The 17,776-nt window shown below is 50.5% G+C and overlaps 1 protein-coding gene across 1 annotated transcript in view; it reads right to left on the bottom strand.

The window, feature by feature from the left end:
- NWD1 (NACHT and WD repeat domain containing 1) overlaps window positions 1–17,776 on the bottom strand; it is a 61,740-nt gene that overhangs the window by 27,842 nt on the left and 16,122 nt on the right. Inside the window, 6 exon segments of the mRNA XM_058563639.1 lie at window positions 2,210–2,332; window positions 5,921–6,118; window positions 9,932–10,090; window positions 11,061–11,178; window positions 12,905–13,064; window positions 14,018–14,221. Of these exon segments, the coding sequence (XP_058419622.1) occupies window positions 2,210–2,332; window positions 5,921–6,118; window positions 9,932–10,090; window positions 11,061–11,178; window positions 12,905–13,064; window positions 14,018–14,221 (962 nt within the window).

Genomic DNA, 17,776 nt, shown 5'->3' with positions numbered 1-17,776 from the left:
AGAGTTGGGCAGCCATCACCACAGGCTGGGTTTAGAATATTTTCATAACCTCAAAAAGCTGTTGCTCCTTTCCCTTTTCTCTCCTTATCATTTAACCCATTTTAAAGTGTATAATTCAGTCACATCTAGTACATTCACAACGTTGTGCAGCCATCACCCCTATCTAATTCCAGAACATTTTTGTCACCCCAAAAGGAAATCCAGTCCCCATGAGCAGTCACTCCCCATCCCTCCCTCTCCCACAAGGAACCACTAATCTGCTCTCTGTCTCTCTGGAAGAGCCTGTTCTGGACGTTTCACACCAACGAATCATGCACGATGCGGGCTGTTGTGACCTGCTTCTTTCACTGGATGTAACGTCCTGGGCCCCAGCCTCACGGCTTCCTTACTGTTCTGCAAACACGCCAACCTCGTTCCTCTCTCGAGGCCTTTGCACTGGCTGCTCCTGCGTCTGGGATGCTCTTCCCACCCGCCTGCCCTCTGCAAGCTTCTTCCTTCACACCCTTTGTGTCTTGGCTGAAATGTCCCTGCTCAGAGAAAAGCCTTCCTAACTGCCCTCAGCTGACCACTTTGGCTGTTGTAGCTCAGGACACCCTGTTGTCCCCATCACTTATCACAATTTGTAACTACAGTTCTGTGGGCTCACCTTCCCAAATCCCTGAGTCTGACTCTGGGTGGAACTGGGGTGAGGCGAGTGAGGCATTTACCCAGGTGCAAAATTTAAGGAGGCGCCAAAAGACCAAATTCCCCTTTTGCCTCTGGCTCCGGTGTGGCTGGCCCAGTGCTGTTCCTCACCCCGTCCTTGAGGTGGGTGATATTTATTCAGCATGGATTTTTTGCGTTGATCTCTTGATTTTTTTTTTGTGAGGAGATCAGCCCTGTGCTAACATCCGCCAATCCTCCTCTTTTTTTGCTGAGGAAGACGGCCCTGGGCTAACATCTGTGCCCATCTTCCTCCACTTTATATGGGACGCCGCCACAGCATGGCTTGCCAAGCAGTGCGTCGGTGCGCGCCCGGGATCCGAACCAGCGAACCCCGGGCCGCCGCAGCGGAGCGCGCGCACCTAACCGCCTGCGCCACCGGGCCGGCCCCGATTTCTTGATTTTTTAAAACATTGCATTGAAATATTATTTATCTTGCTGACTGAGTTTCTTTAACTTTGGGGGCACCACTAAATTTCACACCCAAGGTGTGTGCCTCACTAACCTCATCCTAGTCTCAGCTCTGGTGGGTCTCTCTTCAACATCTAGAACAGGGCCTGATACACAGTAGGCACTCAATAATTGATTGAACAAATAAACCATAACTGGGATGGGACTTCACAGAAATGAAAGCCTTACTTAGGCTCTGAGGGACTGTGGTAGACAAATTGCGTAAATGATCACAATTCTTTTGTTGTTTTGTGAGGAAGATTAGCCCTGAGCTCACATCTGTCGCCAATCCTCCTCTTTTTGCTGAGGAAGATCGGCCTTGGGCTAACATCTGTGCCCATCTTTCTCTACTTTATATGTGGGATGCCGCCACAGCATGGCTTGATAAGCGGTGTGTCGGTGCACGCCCGGGATCCGCACCCCGGGCCACCGCAGCGGAGCGCGCGCACTTAACTGCTACGCCACCGGACCGGCCCCTTATCACAATTCTTTACCCTCCCTGATCTATACCTTTTGCAATGTGACTTTGTTCCTCCCATCAAGAGAGAAAGCCTACTCCCCTACCTATTGATTCTGGACTGTTCTTGTGACTTCCTCTGGCCAATAGAATGTGACTGGGTGCCAGTTCCAAAGCTGGTTTCAGTCCTTAAACTGTAGGTTCCTGCTTGCCCTCCTGAGCCCCTGCCTCTGTCCGGGCTAGCCTGCTGGAGAACAGAGACCACGCGGAGCAGAGTGAAGTCCTCTCAGCTGAGAACATCCTGAACCAGCCAGCTCCCAGTCGCCTGCTGACTGGCCACAGATACGTGAGCAAGCCCAGCCGCCACCAGAAGAGCTGCCCAGCTGATCCCGGCCTGAACTGCCGGCCACGGAAGGGGAGCTACATACACAGCTACTGTCTGAAGCTACTACGTTTGGGGTGTTGTGTGACACGGTTATAGCTGACTGATGTATCACTTTGCTACAGAGAAGGGCCTCAGTGGTGAGGGGCTCTGGGAACTGACTGTTTGCTGTGCAGCACTGGGAAGAGGCTGACCATGCCCCACTTCCTGAGCCTCACCTGTGTGTCCAGGTAGGACGTGGGTCACCTGCTGCTGTTCCATGTCCCACACAGCCACCACGCCATCCTGGGTGCCAACCAGCAGCAGCTTCTCCTCCAGGCTCCACGCCATGGCAGTGATGCCTGCAGCCACAGAGACAACAGCGCAACGTCGGCTCCCATGCCTGAGTGCCCAGCCATGGGGTCCCTCACTTCACAGATAGGGAAACTGAGGCATGGACATATTCAGTCCCTGGTCCAAGGCCACACACCCAGGAAGTGGCAGAGCCAGGATTTTGAAGCCAGTGCTGTCAGACATCAGATTCAGACTCTGGGCTGTAATTTTTATGTTGCTCTTAGGGACTGGACCACATCCCGACTGTCGGTGTCTCTCTCATTCAGCAGTTCTCACTCAGGGGCAATTCTGCTCCCCAGGGGACACTGAGCACTGTCTGGAGACATTTTTGGTTGTCACAACTGGGGACCAGGGTGCTACTGGCAACTGGTGGGTGGAGGCCAGGGATGCTGCTCAACACCCCACAGTGCACAGGACGGCCCCCACAGGGGATGATGGCACCCCAAGTGTCAACAGTGCGTGGTTGAGAAACCCTGCCCTAGCTGGATAAGACTCAGAAATGGAATTACATTGGCTGAGAATGAGGACCCTTCCTTTGACTTCTCTTTGAGTTCGACCTATGTGAAAAAATAAAGGCTGAGACCTCAAAGAAAAAAATATTTGCCAATAGTTTGGGCAAACACAGGCCAAGGCTGTCTGCTGGGTGGATCCTGATTGGGACATCGCTGAGGAGAGAGGCACCGAGTTACACTGGAGGAAACACTGGCCCAGCTATCTGGAGACCAGACTGAATACCCTCAGCTAAGTCTTTTTCATGCTCTGTGCCTCAGTTTCCCCATATGTAAAATGGTGGTGGAGGTGTTGAAATCAGAGCCAGTCCAGGTCTGAGAATCCAGGATTTTGTCCCTCACTGGGACAAGGAGTGAAGACATGGGATTTGTTTTTCCTTTCTTTTCTTTTCTTTTTCCTTTTTTTTTTGGTCACTCATTCCCTGCGTGACCTTGGAAATGTGAACTCAAACTTATCATTTTAAAAATGAAGAAACTGAAGCCCAGAGTGGGTAGGAGCTTTCTCAACTTCAACATGAGTAGGGCTTGCACAGTGGGTCTGAAACAAAAAATATTTCCCTACCCCAGAAACAACAAAAAAGAAAAACTTTACTGGGAACTGTAACTTTCTATGCCTATGCCATGGCAGACATTACCAATTGATCACCGCACTATCTGTGATTTGTCCCCCCACAGCCATTCTATCATTCTTCCTTTAGTAATAAAATCACAGCCCACAGGTTTTAGCTGAGTACATGTTCACCCTAAGACCATATCTCCCAGGCTCCCCTGCAGTTGGAGAGGGCCAAGTTCTTGCAAATGAGACAGGAGCAAAAGTGGTAAGTTCTGCTTCTAGATCTGCTTAAAGGGAAGGGGCATGCCATCCATTTCCCCACTTCCCACTTCACACTGGCTGGAGTGCCATCATGATGGTAAGAGCTGAAGCAGCCATCTTAGGCCATTAAATGGAAGGCTTATATTGAAAATGGCAGACCAACAAGATTGAGACTCTAGATTCCTGACATCCTGGAGACACTGTGAAATAAGAGAAACCTCAACTAAACTGCGTCAGGAGGGCCTGTAGGGGGCGCTCTCACTCCCCCATCACACACTGTCAATTACACCAAACACAAAGAGAGGTTGCTTGCATCTTCCACACGAAGTAGAACTACTTTACTAACTAAGGAAGTTTTCTCTCCCCACCTGGCAACAGTCCAGCCAATGAGAAATGCCACAGCTCAGCCAATGAGAAACATCGCAGCCCAGTCAATGAGAAACACCACAGCCCAGCCAATGAGAAACGCTGCAGCTCAGCCAATGAGAAATGCCACAGCCCAGCCAATGAGAAATGCCACAGCTCAGCCAACAAGAAACGCCGCAGCCCAGCCAATGAGAAACGCCACAGCCCAGCCAATGAGAAGCCATTGCCACCCTGAACTGTCACTTTCCCCCAATGGACTTTCCTTTAGAACAGCCCCTCCCTACTCCCTCTTTTTCTCCATAAAAGCAGCTCCTCTCCTTTGTTCCTGGGATTGTCTATGGTTCACCACAGCATGCACATCCCAAATTGCAATTCTTTTGGCTATTCCCGAATAAACTTGTTTTGAGGATAAAATAACTGGTGAATTTGCTTTTTAAGTTGACAACACTGTACTACCTCTGCCAATGCTTGGACTGTTACATGAGAGAGAAATGAACTCCTATTTTATTTAAACCACTGCTATTTTGGCCTTCATTACAGCATCTGAACCTGTATCCTAACAAATATATAGTCTTTCCCATTAAACCAGATTTAGTCTCAGAATCGTCTCAACACAGCATTCTAGTGGTTGCCCCTAAATCAGTTCTTCCATGCATTGTACTTAGTGTCTCTTAGAATTTCTATTTTGGAAGCACTGTATCTTAGGAGTGTAGCTTTCCCTACAATGCCATGTAGCACAGAAACTGCCTGAGTCACAATAACTGACATTTGAACCACAAGTTTATTGTATTCAGTGGCCCCATGATTAATGTGGGAGATTGTGGGTGGACAGATAAAGGGATGGATGAATGGAGGTGGATTGGTTGATAAGTGGATAGACAGATGGCTGATTGGATGAGTGGGTGAGTGCATAAATAGGCATTAGATGGGTAGATGGATGAATCAACTGATAGATGGGTGGGTGAGCCGATGAACGGCTGAGTGTGTGGATGGATGGAGGGGTAAGTGAGTGGATGGGAGACAGCCAGATGAAGGAAATGGAAGGATAAGTCATGTGGACAGGGTGGAAAGAAGAATGACTAATGGAGTATGGATGGCTGACAGGTGCACAGATGGAAGGAGGGAAGGAACGGTGCGTGGACGTGTGGATGGATGCATGGATGGATGGAAGGAAGGGAGGGAGGGAGGAAGGATGGATGGATGGCTGACGGGCGCACGGATGGAAGGGGGGAAGGAAGGGTGCATGGATGCATGGATGGATGCACGGATGGATGGGGAGAAGGACAGACAGATGGATAGATGGATGGAAGGAAAGGAGGGAGGGAGGGAGGAAGGGTGGATGGAAGGTTAGTTGGACAGATGGATAGACGGATGGAAGGAAGGAAGGGAGGGAGGGAGGAAGGATGGATGGATGACTGATGGAAAGATGGGTGGATGGAAGGGCAGATAGATGGAAGAAAGGAAGGAAGATGGATGGAAAGATGGATGACAAACAAATGGAGAGAACTAAATCCTCTTGTCCCTCTGACATTCTGGTGTTCAAGGGGGAATCTGCAAGTTTCATCAGCCTCTCAGGGGCCAGCCAGGCTTCCAGACTGACTAGCATGAGCGTGTAAGTTGCAGAAACTATCTGTCAGGTGGGCATTGAACGCAGACTTGAGACCCCAGAGGCAGTCAGCATCCCCTTGCCCTGGGCTCATTAGCAGTATTTACACTAGTAACCTAAGTCCCTGGGGGGCAGAGAGAGCCAAATCAGCATGAGACAGCAGGGGCAGGCCCTCAAGGCACCCTCGGGGCCTCCCGACTGGCAGAGGGGAGCTCCAGAGAGTAGCCCCAAACACCTGCCATCCTCTTCCCCGAGGCAGGCAGAGGCCTGGCAATACTTTTGCTACACTGGGGAGACCCACCTTTGTGACAGCCGGTGAGGGTCGCCCGGAGGGGTCCTCCCGGGGGCTGGAGGAATCCTCCAAGGGGCACCAGCACAGGGTGTGGGTACACCCGGAACCAGCTCTGGGCCTGTTGGCACAGCTGTCCCACCAGTGCCGGATGCGAGGTGGCAAAGAAATGAAGTCTGGCCAGGAGTTCTGTATACAGGATGCTTTTCTCTGCAAAAGAGGGGACACCAGTTAATGGGGGGTCACTGCTGCCTGGGTCGAACCCCCCTGCCATCCTCTCCTGCCTCCTCTGCTCTCCAGACACACTCGCCCCTACTTCAAGTGCACCAGGCAGTTTCCAGTCTCAGGGCCTTTGCCCGTGCTGTTCCCTCTGCCTGGAATGTTTCCTCCTCCTCCCCTTCCCCTTCCTCAAGCCAATCATCTCCTCATCCTCATCTTAGCTCAAAGGTCACTTCCTCTAAAAGCAGTCTCCAGCCCAATCTTCCAATCCTCCCACCCCCCGGAGCTCAGGTCTTATCACAGTTAGAATTTGACATTATTTTGTGTGTTTACTCGATGGCCCAGCCTCCCCCCACTACCCCAGGCCTGGAGTTTCCTGAGAACAGGAGTGGCGTCTGCCTTGTTCACTGCTGTGCACCTAGTGCCTGGAACATCACAGACACCCGGCAAGCTCTGTTAGAGCAATGACGATCATTTCCCTGGCACCTCACAGTTACTGAGCGGGTTAGTTTCCTGCAGCTGCTGTAACAAAACCACCTGCGCGGCTTAAAACAACAGAACTTTATTCTCTCATGGTTCTTGAAGCGGGAAGTCCAGGTGTCAGTGGGGCCGAGCTCCCTCTGGAGGCTTGAGGGCAGGAGCCTGCCTGGCCTCTTCCAGTTTCTGGGGGCCCAGATGGTCCTTGGCTTGTGGCCACATCACCCCAATCTCTGCCTCCATCTCCACACGGCCTCCTCCTCTGTGAGTCTCCATGTCTTCTCTTTTGCTGGGTCAAATCTCCCTCCGCTTCCCTCTTATAAGCCCACTTGTGATGCATTTAGGGCCTACCCAGATGATCCAGGATAAACTCTCCCTCTCAAGATCCTTAACGTAATCACGTCTTTTGCCATATAAGGTCACGGTCACAGGTTCCGGGTTTTAGGAAGTGAATCTATTTGGAGGGAAGGGGGCAGTTTTTTCTGCCTACCACACAGAGGTATCATCATTTATTATTCCAAGTCTACAAAGGGGAAAATTGAGGCACAGAGAGGCTAAGCAACTTGCACAAGGTCACACAGCCAGTAAGAGACAGGAAACTGACCCCCAAATTTGATTCTAATGCCCAGTGAAGACCAGGGATGCTGAAGGACACTTCATTTTGTCCCTGTTGTTGGCACGTCCCAACTGTGGGGCCTGGGGCAGTGGCGATAACTTCCTGTGCCTCGGTCTGCTGGTGGGTGAAATGGGGCAGGGCCAGGCCCAGGGGCAAGTGCCCCACTCACCGTGGGTGCAAAATTTAAGGAGGCGCCAATCAGCTCAACCTTCAAGATATTTTTAAAAATTAAAACTAATGCCCTCCAAACCCACAATGAACCAAATATCAGCCTTTTAAATAAAAACAGGATCAGAGACGGCATCGCGCCGAGTCATCCTGGAGCCAGAGGCAGCAGGAGAAATCAAGAACGCTGACTCGCTTTGAGGAGCCGGCAGAGGGGGCTGGAAGGCGCTGAGAGCACCTGGGTGTCCGCTGCGCCCTCTGGTGGTGACAGTCGCTCCTACACTTCCTTTTTCTTCTGGGCGCCGCGTGGTGTCAGTTGAGAGATGCTCCCAGGAACATCTGTGATTGGGGCTTTAAATTTCCCCTTAAGCTGGGCAGTTGTGCCCAAGGCTGTTTTCCTGGGAACTCACTCCCTGTGAGGTTTACAGCTCCCGGCGAGCATGAACGTACAAGGAGGCTGTCAAGGGTGGTGGGCAGCAGCACTGTCCACGTGGGCGGATTCTAGGCACGCTTTAGCTCGAGCCTGCCTCCTGCGGAGGAGCGAGGCTGAGGCTCATGGTAGACAGGGCTCGTCGAAGGACGCCCACGCCAACAACACCGATGCTCACGGGACAGGAACAGGACCCTTGGAGGGACCAGGAGGACAGCGGGAATTGACTGGCACACCCTTCCCGGCAGCCCTAGGTGGGAGCGCCAACCGGGGTCCCCATTCTGCAGATGGGAAAACTGAAGACAGCAAGGCAGCGTGGGGGAGGGGTCAGGGACTTGCAAGGTCACCGCGCCAGGAAGTGGCCGAGCCCGGATCTGCATCCACAGGGCGGGGCTCCGAGTCCGCCCTCTGGGCCGTGACTGGCCTGTGTGGTAGGAGGGAGATGTGGCGAGGAGCCAGTGGGTGGCGCCCTGCCCTCACAGGGCTCCGAGTCTTGTGGGGCAGGCAGGTGACAGCAAAGAAAACCAGCAGAAACCATAAATAAGAGTTAAGATGTGGAAACAGGGTGCAGTGATGAGAAATGCAGGGGCTGGGGGAGCCAGGGGATGTCCAGCCAGGGGGGCCGGACAGGCTTCTCTTAGCAGTGGCCCTTGGCTAAGCTCCGAGAGAGGCACAGATGGGATATAGTGACTTAAGCACTTTATAAAACCCTTATAAAAACTCTCAAATCAAAACCAGGTGGGAATTATATGATAAAAACTGTCCTGGCCACCTCACACCCATTAGGATGGCTATTATTTTTTAAAAAATCAGAAAACAATAAGTGTTGGCGAGGAGGGGGAGAAATTGGAACACTTGGGCACCGCTGGTGGGAATGTGGTGCAGCCACTGGGGAAAACAGTCTGATAGTTCCTCAAAAAATTAAATATAGAATCACCATACGATCCAGCAATCCTACTTCTGAGTACATCCCCAAAAGAATTGAAAGAGAGTCTTGAAAAGACATTTGTACAGCCATGTTCACGACAGCACTATTCACAACAGCCAAAAGGTGGAAACAGCCCAAGTGTCCACTGATGGACGAATAGATAAACAAAAGCGGTGTATACGTATGGTGGAATATTATTCAGCCTTAAAAAGGAAGGACATTCTGACACATGCTACAACATGGATGAACCTTGAGGGCATTATACTGAGTGAAATAAGCCAGACACAAAATGACAAATACTGTGTGATTCCACTTATACGAGGTTCCTAGAGGGGTCAGATTCATAGAGACAGAAAGTAGGATGGAGGGTGCCAGGGGCTGGGGGAGGAGGATGGGGAGTTAGTGTTTAATGGGGACAGAGTTTCGGTTTGGGAAGATGAAGAGTTCTGTGGATGAATGGTGGTGATGGTTGCACAACAATGTGAATACACTTAATACCACTGAACTGTACATTTAAAAATGGTTAAGATGGTGAATTTTATGTTATATGTATTTTACCATAATTTAAAAAACAAACAAATGAAACTCCAACCCGGGCAGAGCATCAGCTGAAGACTCAGAGACCCTTCAAGCTCAGGGGCAGAGGGCGGGCCAGCCCCGCCCAAGCACTTGCCCAGAGAGCTAAGAGTGGTTTTTATAAATCAGTGTTTGCAACCCGAGGGGATGATGGAAACCTCGACTTTGAACCCCAATGAAGCAAAACATTCTCCCCAGAAAGAGAATCTCCTCTTCCTTCTCAGTAATAGACCTGGGTTACCAAAAAGTTGTGCTCAATTATTATCATCATATTCTGAATTTCATCAATAAAAAAGTCTGTGGGAAAGTGTTTTCCCTCTTGTTTTACTAAGTATCAACAGAGTTTCCTTGATTTTTCCTGAAATATATCCTATCTGGCCCTTTGTGGAAACAGGTGTTGGGCTGAGGTGAAGGGACGGACATGGCTTTTGGTAGTTTTCACTCCAAAGCTCTTCTGGATTCAATTCAAAATTCCAGGAGCTGGAGCTGGGAGAAAGCCCACAGGTGTAGATAGGAGAGGTGTGTGGGTTACTGGAAATCCAGCTGGTGGCTCAGGGTGCTTCTAGAAGCCAGTGCAGAGGGGACCCTCCCAGCCAGGCGTGCCCGACTGACCCACGCCTCGGAGCTCCAGGGCTGGGCGGCACAGCTGCAGGGCTTCGCGGACCAGGCTAAGCTCGGGACACTCCACGTGAGGGGCACACAGGTCAAAGTCGATCAACAGCCCTTCGATGCCCCCGGAGATGACTCTGCAGGAAATCCAGTTCATGCTGCCTGCGGGGAGAAGGCAGGCTGAGGGGCACACGCCGCCCTCCAGTTCACCCCAAGAGAGCATGCTCACCTCCCCGCTTCCCCCAGGATTCCCACTCTCAGCACCGCTGACATTTGGGACCGGGTATTCCTCTGTGGTGGGGCGTCCTGTGCACTGCAGGGTGTGGAGCAGCATCTCTGGTCTCCACCCACTAGATGCCGGTAGCACCCTCCCTAGTCATGAGGATCAAAAAGATAAACATTGCCAAGTGTCCCCTGGGGAGCAAAATTACCCCTGGTTGGGAATCACACAGATGAATAGATGGATGGACGGACGGCTGGATGGATGGATGGATGGATGGATGGATAGATAGATAGACAGACAGATGGATAGACAGACTGATAGACAAGTAGATAGATGGATAGATAAATAGATGATGCATTGGTAGATATAAAGATGATAGACAGAGAGAGAAATGATAGAAAGATGGATAGAGAGAGAGACAGAAAGATGGATGAATGGATAGATAGATAGGTGATGGGTGAATAGATATAAAGACAACAGACATAGATGGTAGATAGAGAGATAGATAGACAGATGGAAAGATAGATGATAGATAGATAGATGATATATAGAGAGATAGAGAGATAGAAGTGATAGAAAGGTGATAGATAGACAGACAGGCAGACAGACATAGGCAGCAGGTAGAGAGACAGATGATAGATAGACGATATGTCAACAGACAGACAGACTGGCTCTCTCACTCCGAGGCTGGGTTTCTCATCCTCTGCACTATCAACTGGCACCAGAGGCCAGTGGCACCGCCTCCCCCGTCGTGACAACCAAAACGCCTCCAGACATTGCCAAATGTCCCCTGTGGGGTGCAGAACTGCCCCCGATGAGAACCACTGCCTTACGAGGAGCAAGGATTTCGCCTTCTGCCCTTCTCAAGCTCCAGAGGACCAGAGACACACCGAGCCTCCGAGACCTTACCCAGCACCTCCCGCATCAGCTCCTCGGTGCGGCCCGCATGGAGCAGGTGGTGGGGCAACTCCTTCAGCTTGCGCACATTCGCAGCCGTGTCTGAGAACCACAGGGGCTGAGGGGCCACCTGTGGAGGAGGAAGGGGCTGGCAGCCAGGCCACTATGACACAGGCTCATTCATTCACTCCACACACATGGCCCAGGCCAGCCACCAGGTGATCCTGTGGGGGTCAGGACACAATTCCAGACAGAGATGGGCCACCTCCCCCATGGGCTGGGCTCGGGCAAAGGGAGGGACCTGGGGCTCAGGGATCCAAGGGGCATTGGAGCTGGGCCTCAGAGGATAAGTAGGAGTCTGTCTGGTGAAAGGTGTTGGGGAACGACGGCATTCTAGGGCAAGGGAATGGCATGTGCAAAGGCCTGGAGGTGGGAGAGAGCAGGACAAGGGCTGATTTACAAGGCAGAGTCGGGGATCACGGTGGGGAATGAGACTAGGGAGGTTGTAGGTAGCAGATCATGAAGGCACTGAATATCAGGCTGCGGGGGCAGGACTGGAGACCGAGGGCACTGGGGAGCTATGGAAAGTGTTAGAGGAGAGGCATGACCAGATTGCATTGTCAGAAGCATTGCTGGGGAAGTTGGACTGGAGAGGGAGGGCACTGGGGTGGACGGACTGGAGCAGGAGGTCCTGATGGTAGAAGACCAGGAAGAGGGACAGACCATGTCCCAGAGGGAGAGCATGAGGCTGAGCCTGCAGGGGTTCTGAGCACAAGGAGAGGGTCTTTGAGGCACCGAAGAGGCGAAAGAGCAGCACTGAGAAAGAATCAGGCCTGGCTCTGCCTCCAGCCTCCCCAGTCCAGCAGGCAAGACAAGGAAAAAAGAAAAATGGACTTACAACTAAAGACTTAACGTGTATTTCCTAGTTGCAATCATTGTGCTCTGGTTATGGAAGATGTTAACATTAGGGGAAACTGAGGGAAGGGACCATGAGAACTCTGTACTCGATGTGCAACACTTCTGTAAATCTAAAATGACTTCAAAACCAAAAGTTTTAAAAAAACGTATAAGTTCCACCTCAGAGTGAAGGGAACATGGAGAAAAGAACAAATTTGAAATTGAAAAGGGGGGAAATCCTGGAAGGCTTCCTGAAGGAAGAGGCGTTTGAGCTGAGCCTTAAGGTGTTTGAGAGGCAAACACGAGGGGGCGACATGTAAGCTAAGGATGCCACATCTTAGAGCTCCTGGGCACAGGAGAAGAAAGACTGGAAGGAAATGTGTGAATAGTGACAGGGGAGAGGGTGTGGGAGCAGAATTTCCTGAGTGGGGGAACTGTGGGCAGTTTTTATTTTACTGTTTCTTCCTCTGTGTTACGCATGACAATCACACACCACTCTCCTAACTAGAACACAAAATAAGCGTTATGTTTAAAGTGGGGGACGCATCTGGGGAACCAAGGACTGGAAATCGGATGGAGCCAGGGGACTCTCAGAGAGAGATGTTAAATGCCCCAAACAGGGAGGAAACTGGTATGCCTCAGCAGGAACTGGAGCTCAGAATGAAAACTCTGGGGTGCCAGGAGTTCGAGGCAGTTCAAATACGCTTCTGAATTTTGTGATTTTGTTTTTGCCTCTGGGAAGTTGGAGAGGGGGTTGTATATTCCTCATCTGCAGCTCCCCAGCCCCCAAATTATGCTGAGGGGCCCTCTCACCCTCCGTCGGAAGGGAAAGCAAGGAGGTCGGGAAGGTGTCTGAGGGGAAACGCGGGAGGGAAGGAGGGGTGGTCCTTCCAGGCAGCCTTCTCTTGTCCACACGGCAAGGTGGAGGCTGCAGGTGGGGGCAGGGCCAAAGGCCTCACCTTGCGGTCCAGGTTCAAGGGCTTCCCCACGAGCGGCAGGGTGATGAGTTTCTTGGTGCCCTGGCTCCAGGCCCCTGAGAAGAAGTCAGCCAAGACTCCATGTCTCTTGGCTCTCTCGGGGCCGGACAGGTAGCGCTCTTGGACCACCTCGGCCAGCTGTCTGCAAAGAGGGGACACGGGCTGATGGGCCTGAGGGACTGGGGGAGCTCAGAGGTGGCCACTGGCCTCCCTAAACCACTCAATGCAGGGCCATCCTAAATCACCTTCAGGACGCTCACTGGCTCAGCTGACCACCTGAACAGTTATCTCCACATCGGCCCATCTTCCTTTTTCTCCTTAAATAAATTCACTTTAAAAAGGAACCTTTGGCTCTTCAATCAGGAAAACATAAAATAAGTTTCTGTATGACCCAGCAATTCCTCTCCTGGGTATACGTCCCAAAGAATTGAAAAACAGAACAGGTGTTCAAAGAAAAACTTGTACATGCATTTCATAGCAGCACTATTCATAATCGCCAAAAGGTGGAAACAACCCAAATGTCTATCAGCTGATGAAGGATAAACACAATGTGGTCCACCCATACAATGGAATATTACTCAGCCATAGAAAGGAATGAAGCTCTAACACACGCTACAACGTGGGTGAACCTCAAAAACATGCTTAGTGAAAGAAGCCAGATACGAAAGTGTATGTTCCCATTTACAGGAAATGTCTAGAACAGGCAAATCCATAGAGACAGAAAGCAGATTAGTGGTTGCCAGGGGTGGGGGGATGGGGAGTGACTTGCTTATGGGGGCAGGGTTTCCTTCTGGGGTGATGGGAATGTTCTGGAAATATTTAGAGGTGATGGTTGCATAACATTATGAATGTGCTAAATGCCATTGAATTGTACACTTTAAAATGATGAATTTTATGTTATGTGAATTTATCCTCAATTTAAAAAACAAGTTAGTTGTGTTAAGGCTAGTGGCATGGAGATCCTTGAATGCCATGCTAAGTGGACTTGATTCCATGGGGATGGGGAGCGAAGAAGGATTTGGAACAAGGAGGAGTCCAATCAGTGAGTCCTCATTCTTGGGCGCCCTGACAGTGTCACTGTCACGCTGGACCTACCTGTGGGCAACGGCCAGGAGAGTGAAGCCATCCACCGGCCGCCTGGCCAAGCAGGCGCCCAGATCTTGACGAAGCCTCACCCACAGCAGGGGTGGGAAACGCAGCAGCTCCTTGCTGGGTGGGGTCCAGTCCCAGTACACGGCCTGCAGGACCTCGTCATCCAAGGACAGGATGTCCTTCAGCTCTGCCTCTGAGAGCCCGTGCCTGTGGGGAGGAAGGAGGGGGCACTGGAACACAACTGTGTCTCCTGAATTTGGAGGACGCAGATGCCAAGGGGGGCAGAGACGTGGCCAGCTGCATGGCACCAAAGGGCTTGAAACTGAGGAAGAAAGGGTTAAAATCCTCCCTGGGTTAGAGAAAAAAATTTGAGATAAGCTCTGCTAACTGCAGCTGTGCATACTCAAATAAAACTAACCAGATCTTTCTGTCTGAGTGGTTTTTCCCAAGAAGTCAAGGTCCAGATGTTCAAGAAGGAAGGAGATTCAGCCTTATAAGGCCAAACACAGGCTGAGGATGAAAACTAACCAGAAAAGTCCAGATAGTCAAAGAAAAACAGATTCAGTCTTCAAGATCAAACACAGGCTGAAGGCACCAACCAGCAGGGCCACATGCTTCCCCTCCCCTACCTAAAACCCCAGATACAAACCCCTACCTTTTTCCCTTCCAGGAGGTGGATCTGAGTTTTAACTCCCATCTCCTCGTCTGGCTGCCTTTCCACAATAAACCTCTTTCCTTGCTGCAAGGCTGCCGTTTTGGTGATTGGCTTTTGTTGTAAGCCGGGTAAAGGAACCTGTGTTTGTGTTCGGTAACAGGTTCCCTATGAGGATCTGCATTTGGATGGTGCCCAGCGGGTACCAACACCCAGTTACAGCTGTGCCCATCAAGTAAGACCTTTCCTGATCTTTCCTCCTGCACACACACCTACGGAACCATGAACTAGCCCCTCCCCAACTTCAGGTGAGTCAGGCAGCAGAGAGAGGGAGAAAGGAGGTAACTTAGGAAAACAATGCAGAAACCAACGGTGCCCACCCCTGCCCACCTCATGTTTCCTGGCCTGGGAAAGGGCTGAGGGATAGAAAGGAAGTGGCTTTAAATAGGATGAGCACTTGAAGTTTCAGTGCTGGCCTGGAACGGACTTCCTAATACCTGTGAGCACTAGACTAGAAAAACTGAGGGATCCGCCTGCAAATTTCATTAGGGGTAGAGAACCAGAGTTCATTTCAGAGAAGGGGAGAGAGGGAGGCTGGCTTCTGTTTGCACCCGTTGGAATTAATAAAACAAACCTTAACTAAACTGGGTCGGGAAGGCCTGTAGGGGGAGCTCTCACCCCCATCACACATCATCAATTACACCAAAGAGCAAGAGAGGACGCTTCCATCTTGGACGGGAAGTAAAACTACTTTTCTACTGAAGGAAGATTTCTCTCCTCAGCCAATGAGAAACGCCACAGCTCAGCCAATGAGAAACGCCACAGCTCAGCCAATGAGAAACGCCGCAGCTCAGCCAATGAGAAACGCCGCAGCTCAGCCAATGAGAAGCTGCTCAGTCCTGAACTGTTACTTCTCCCAATGGACTTTCCTTTAGAACAGCCCCTCTCTACTCCCCCTTTTTCTCTATAAAAGCAGCTCCCCCTTCCTTGTTTGTTAGATTTTCCTATGGTTTGCTATAGCATGCACATCCGAAATTGCAATTCTTTTGGCTTTTCCCGAATAAACTCATTTTGAGGGTAAAATAACAGGAGAATTTGCTTTTTAAGTTGACACACCTCACAGAGTGCAAATACCTCATGTGTGTGTGTTTTTTTAATTCTCTGATGTTGATCAAGGTCTTCATTTTGATCAAAACTCTTGCCCCATTGTTCACATCACAGAAGACCTGCTCACTTAGAATTTTCTGGTGTACAACAAGGTGGGTATTAACATCAGTGTTCTCTGACACCTCTTCTGCTGAGATCATCCCAGCTGTGACAACTCCTATAATATCATTGGTGGTGTTCTCCACACTTCCCCCACTGGGGCGTAAGACAGCCAGGCCATCTCCCCAACCTGCTTTTCTCCTCTTGACAGATTTTTCCAAACCGGAATTCCTGGGAGCCACACCACTGAGGTCCCTTTGATGTTCCACTGTGTGTTCCTGTGCCTCCTCAAAAATTTCCTCCTTCAGAACAGAATCTTCTTTCTCACTCTTTGGCCCACCCTCAGGACAACTCAGGCTTGATCCTCTCCTTGCAATTTCAGATTGGATGGCTTGTCCACTGGATCAAGATGGGACATCCCAGCAGGCTTTCAAAATGGCTATCACAGAGAAGCCACAGCTCCAGAATTCTCCAGCATCACGTCCCTGTACAGGGCCCTCTGGGCAGGGGCCATCCAGTCCATTCATTCTCAGAGAAGCAGACAACCATGTCCTCAAAGGTCACTGGCTCATCAATAAAGCGTTGGCACGTTTGCTTGACCACTCCTCATGGAGTGTCATCTCTGTGGGAGGCATTGTGCTGAACCCCGGAGGACAGAGATCTAGGTACCCAGGAAGCTTGTCTTCTAGTGCAGAGAGCCAAGTAGGAAAAAACCACAAAGAGGTTGGGTAACACCAATTGTAAGGAAGAAGATAAACAAAGTCATGTGAAATAGAGTGACAAGATGAGGGACAGGAGGAAGATTTGCTTCCCGGAGTGGGTGGGTCCCTCTGAGAAGGTGCCATTGGAGCTGCGATTGGGCGGGAGATGAAGGAGCCAGCATGAGAAGATCTGGGGTGAGGGGGCTCCAAGCAGGATGATGGGAGGCAGCCAGATCCCACAGGCCTTGGAAAGCAGTTTGGATACTTTCCTAAAAGCAATGGGAAGTCACTGGAATGGTTTAATTAGGGCAGAAATTCAATCTGATTTATGATTTTAAATTCTCACTCCAGACAGGTATTTACCCCAAACCTTGTACAGGCACATTCACAGCAGCACTATTCACAGCAGCCAAAAGATGGAAACAACCCAGTGTCCATCCACACGCGAATGGATAAACACACTGTGGTTGCTATGGACTGAATATCTGTGTCTCCCCAACATTCATGTGTAGAAATCCGAACCCCTAATGTGATGGTGTCGGGGGGGGGGGGCTTTGGGAGGTGATGAAGTCATGAGGGTGGAGCCCCCATGATGGGATTAGCGCCCTTATAAAAGGGACCCCAGAGAGCTCCCTTGTCCCTTCTGCCATGTGAGGACACAGTGAGAAGATGCCATCTATGAACTAGGAAGTCCTCACCAGACACCAAATCTGCTGGCGCTTTGATCTTGGACTTCCCAGCCTCCAGAACTGTGAGAAATCAATTGTTTATAAGCCACCCAGTCTAGGGTATTTTTGTTATAGCAGGCTGAATGGACCAAGACAGTGGTGTATCCATACAATGGAATACTATTTGGGCATAAAAAAGTAACAAAGTACTGACACACACTACAACACAGATAACCTTGAAAACACTATTCTGAGTGAAAGAAATCAGTCACAAGAGACCACAGGGTGTATGATTCCATTTATATGAAATGTCCAGAGCAGGATCCATAAGCCAGAAGGTAGATTAATGGTTGCCAGGGGGTAGAGGAGGGGGATGGGGAGTGACTGCTAATGGGGATGGGGTCTCCTTTCAGGAGTGATAAAATGTTCTGGAACTAGACAGAGGTGGTGGTTGCACAACATTGTGAATGTGCTACATGCCACTGAACTGTACACTTTAAATTTTTTAATTTTACGTTATGCAAATTTTACATCA

The sequence above is a fragment of the Diceros bicornis genome, chromosome 20 (assembly GCF_020826845.1).
Source record: "Diceros bicornis minor isolate mBicDic1 chromosome 20, mDicBic1.mat.cur, whole genome shotgun sequence".
NCBI classification, from domain to species: Eukaryota; Metazoa; Chordata; class Mammalia; order Perissodactyla; family Rhinocerotidae; genus Diceros; species Diceros bicornis.
This window is presented reverse-complemented; position numbering and strand designations above follow the sequence as displayed.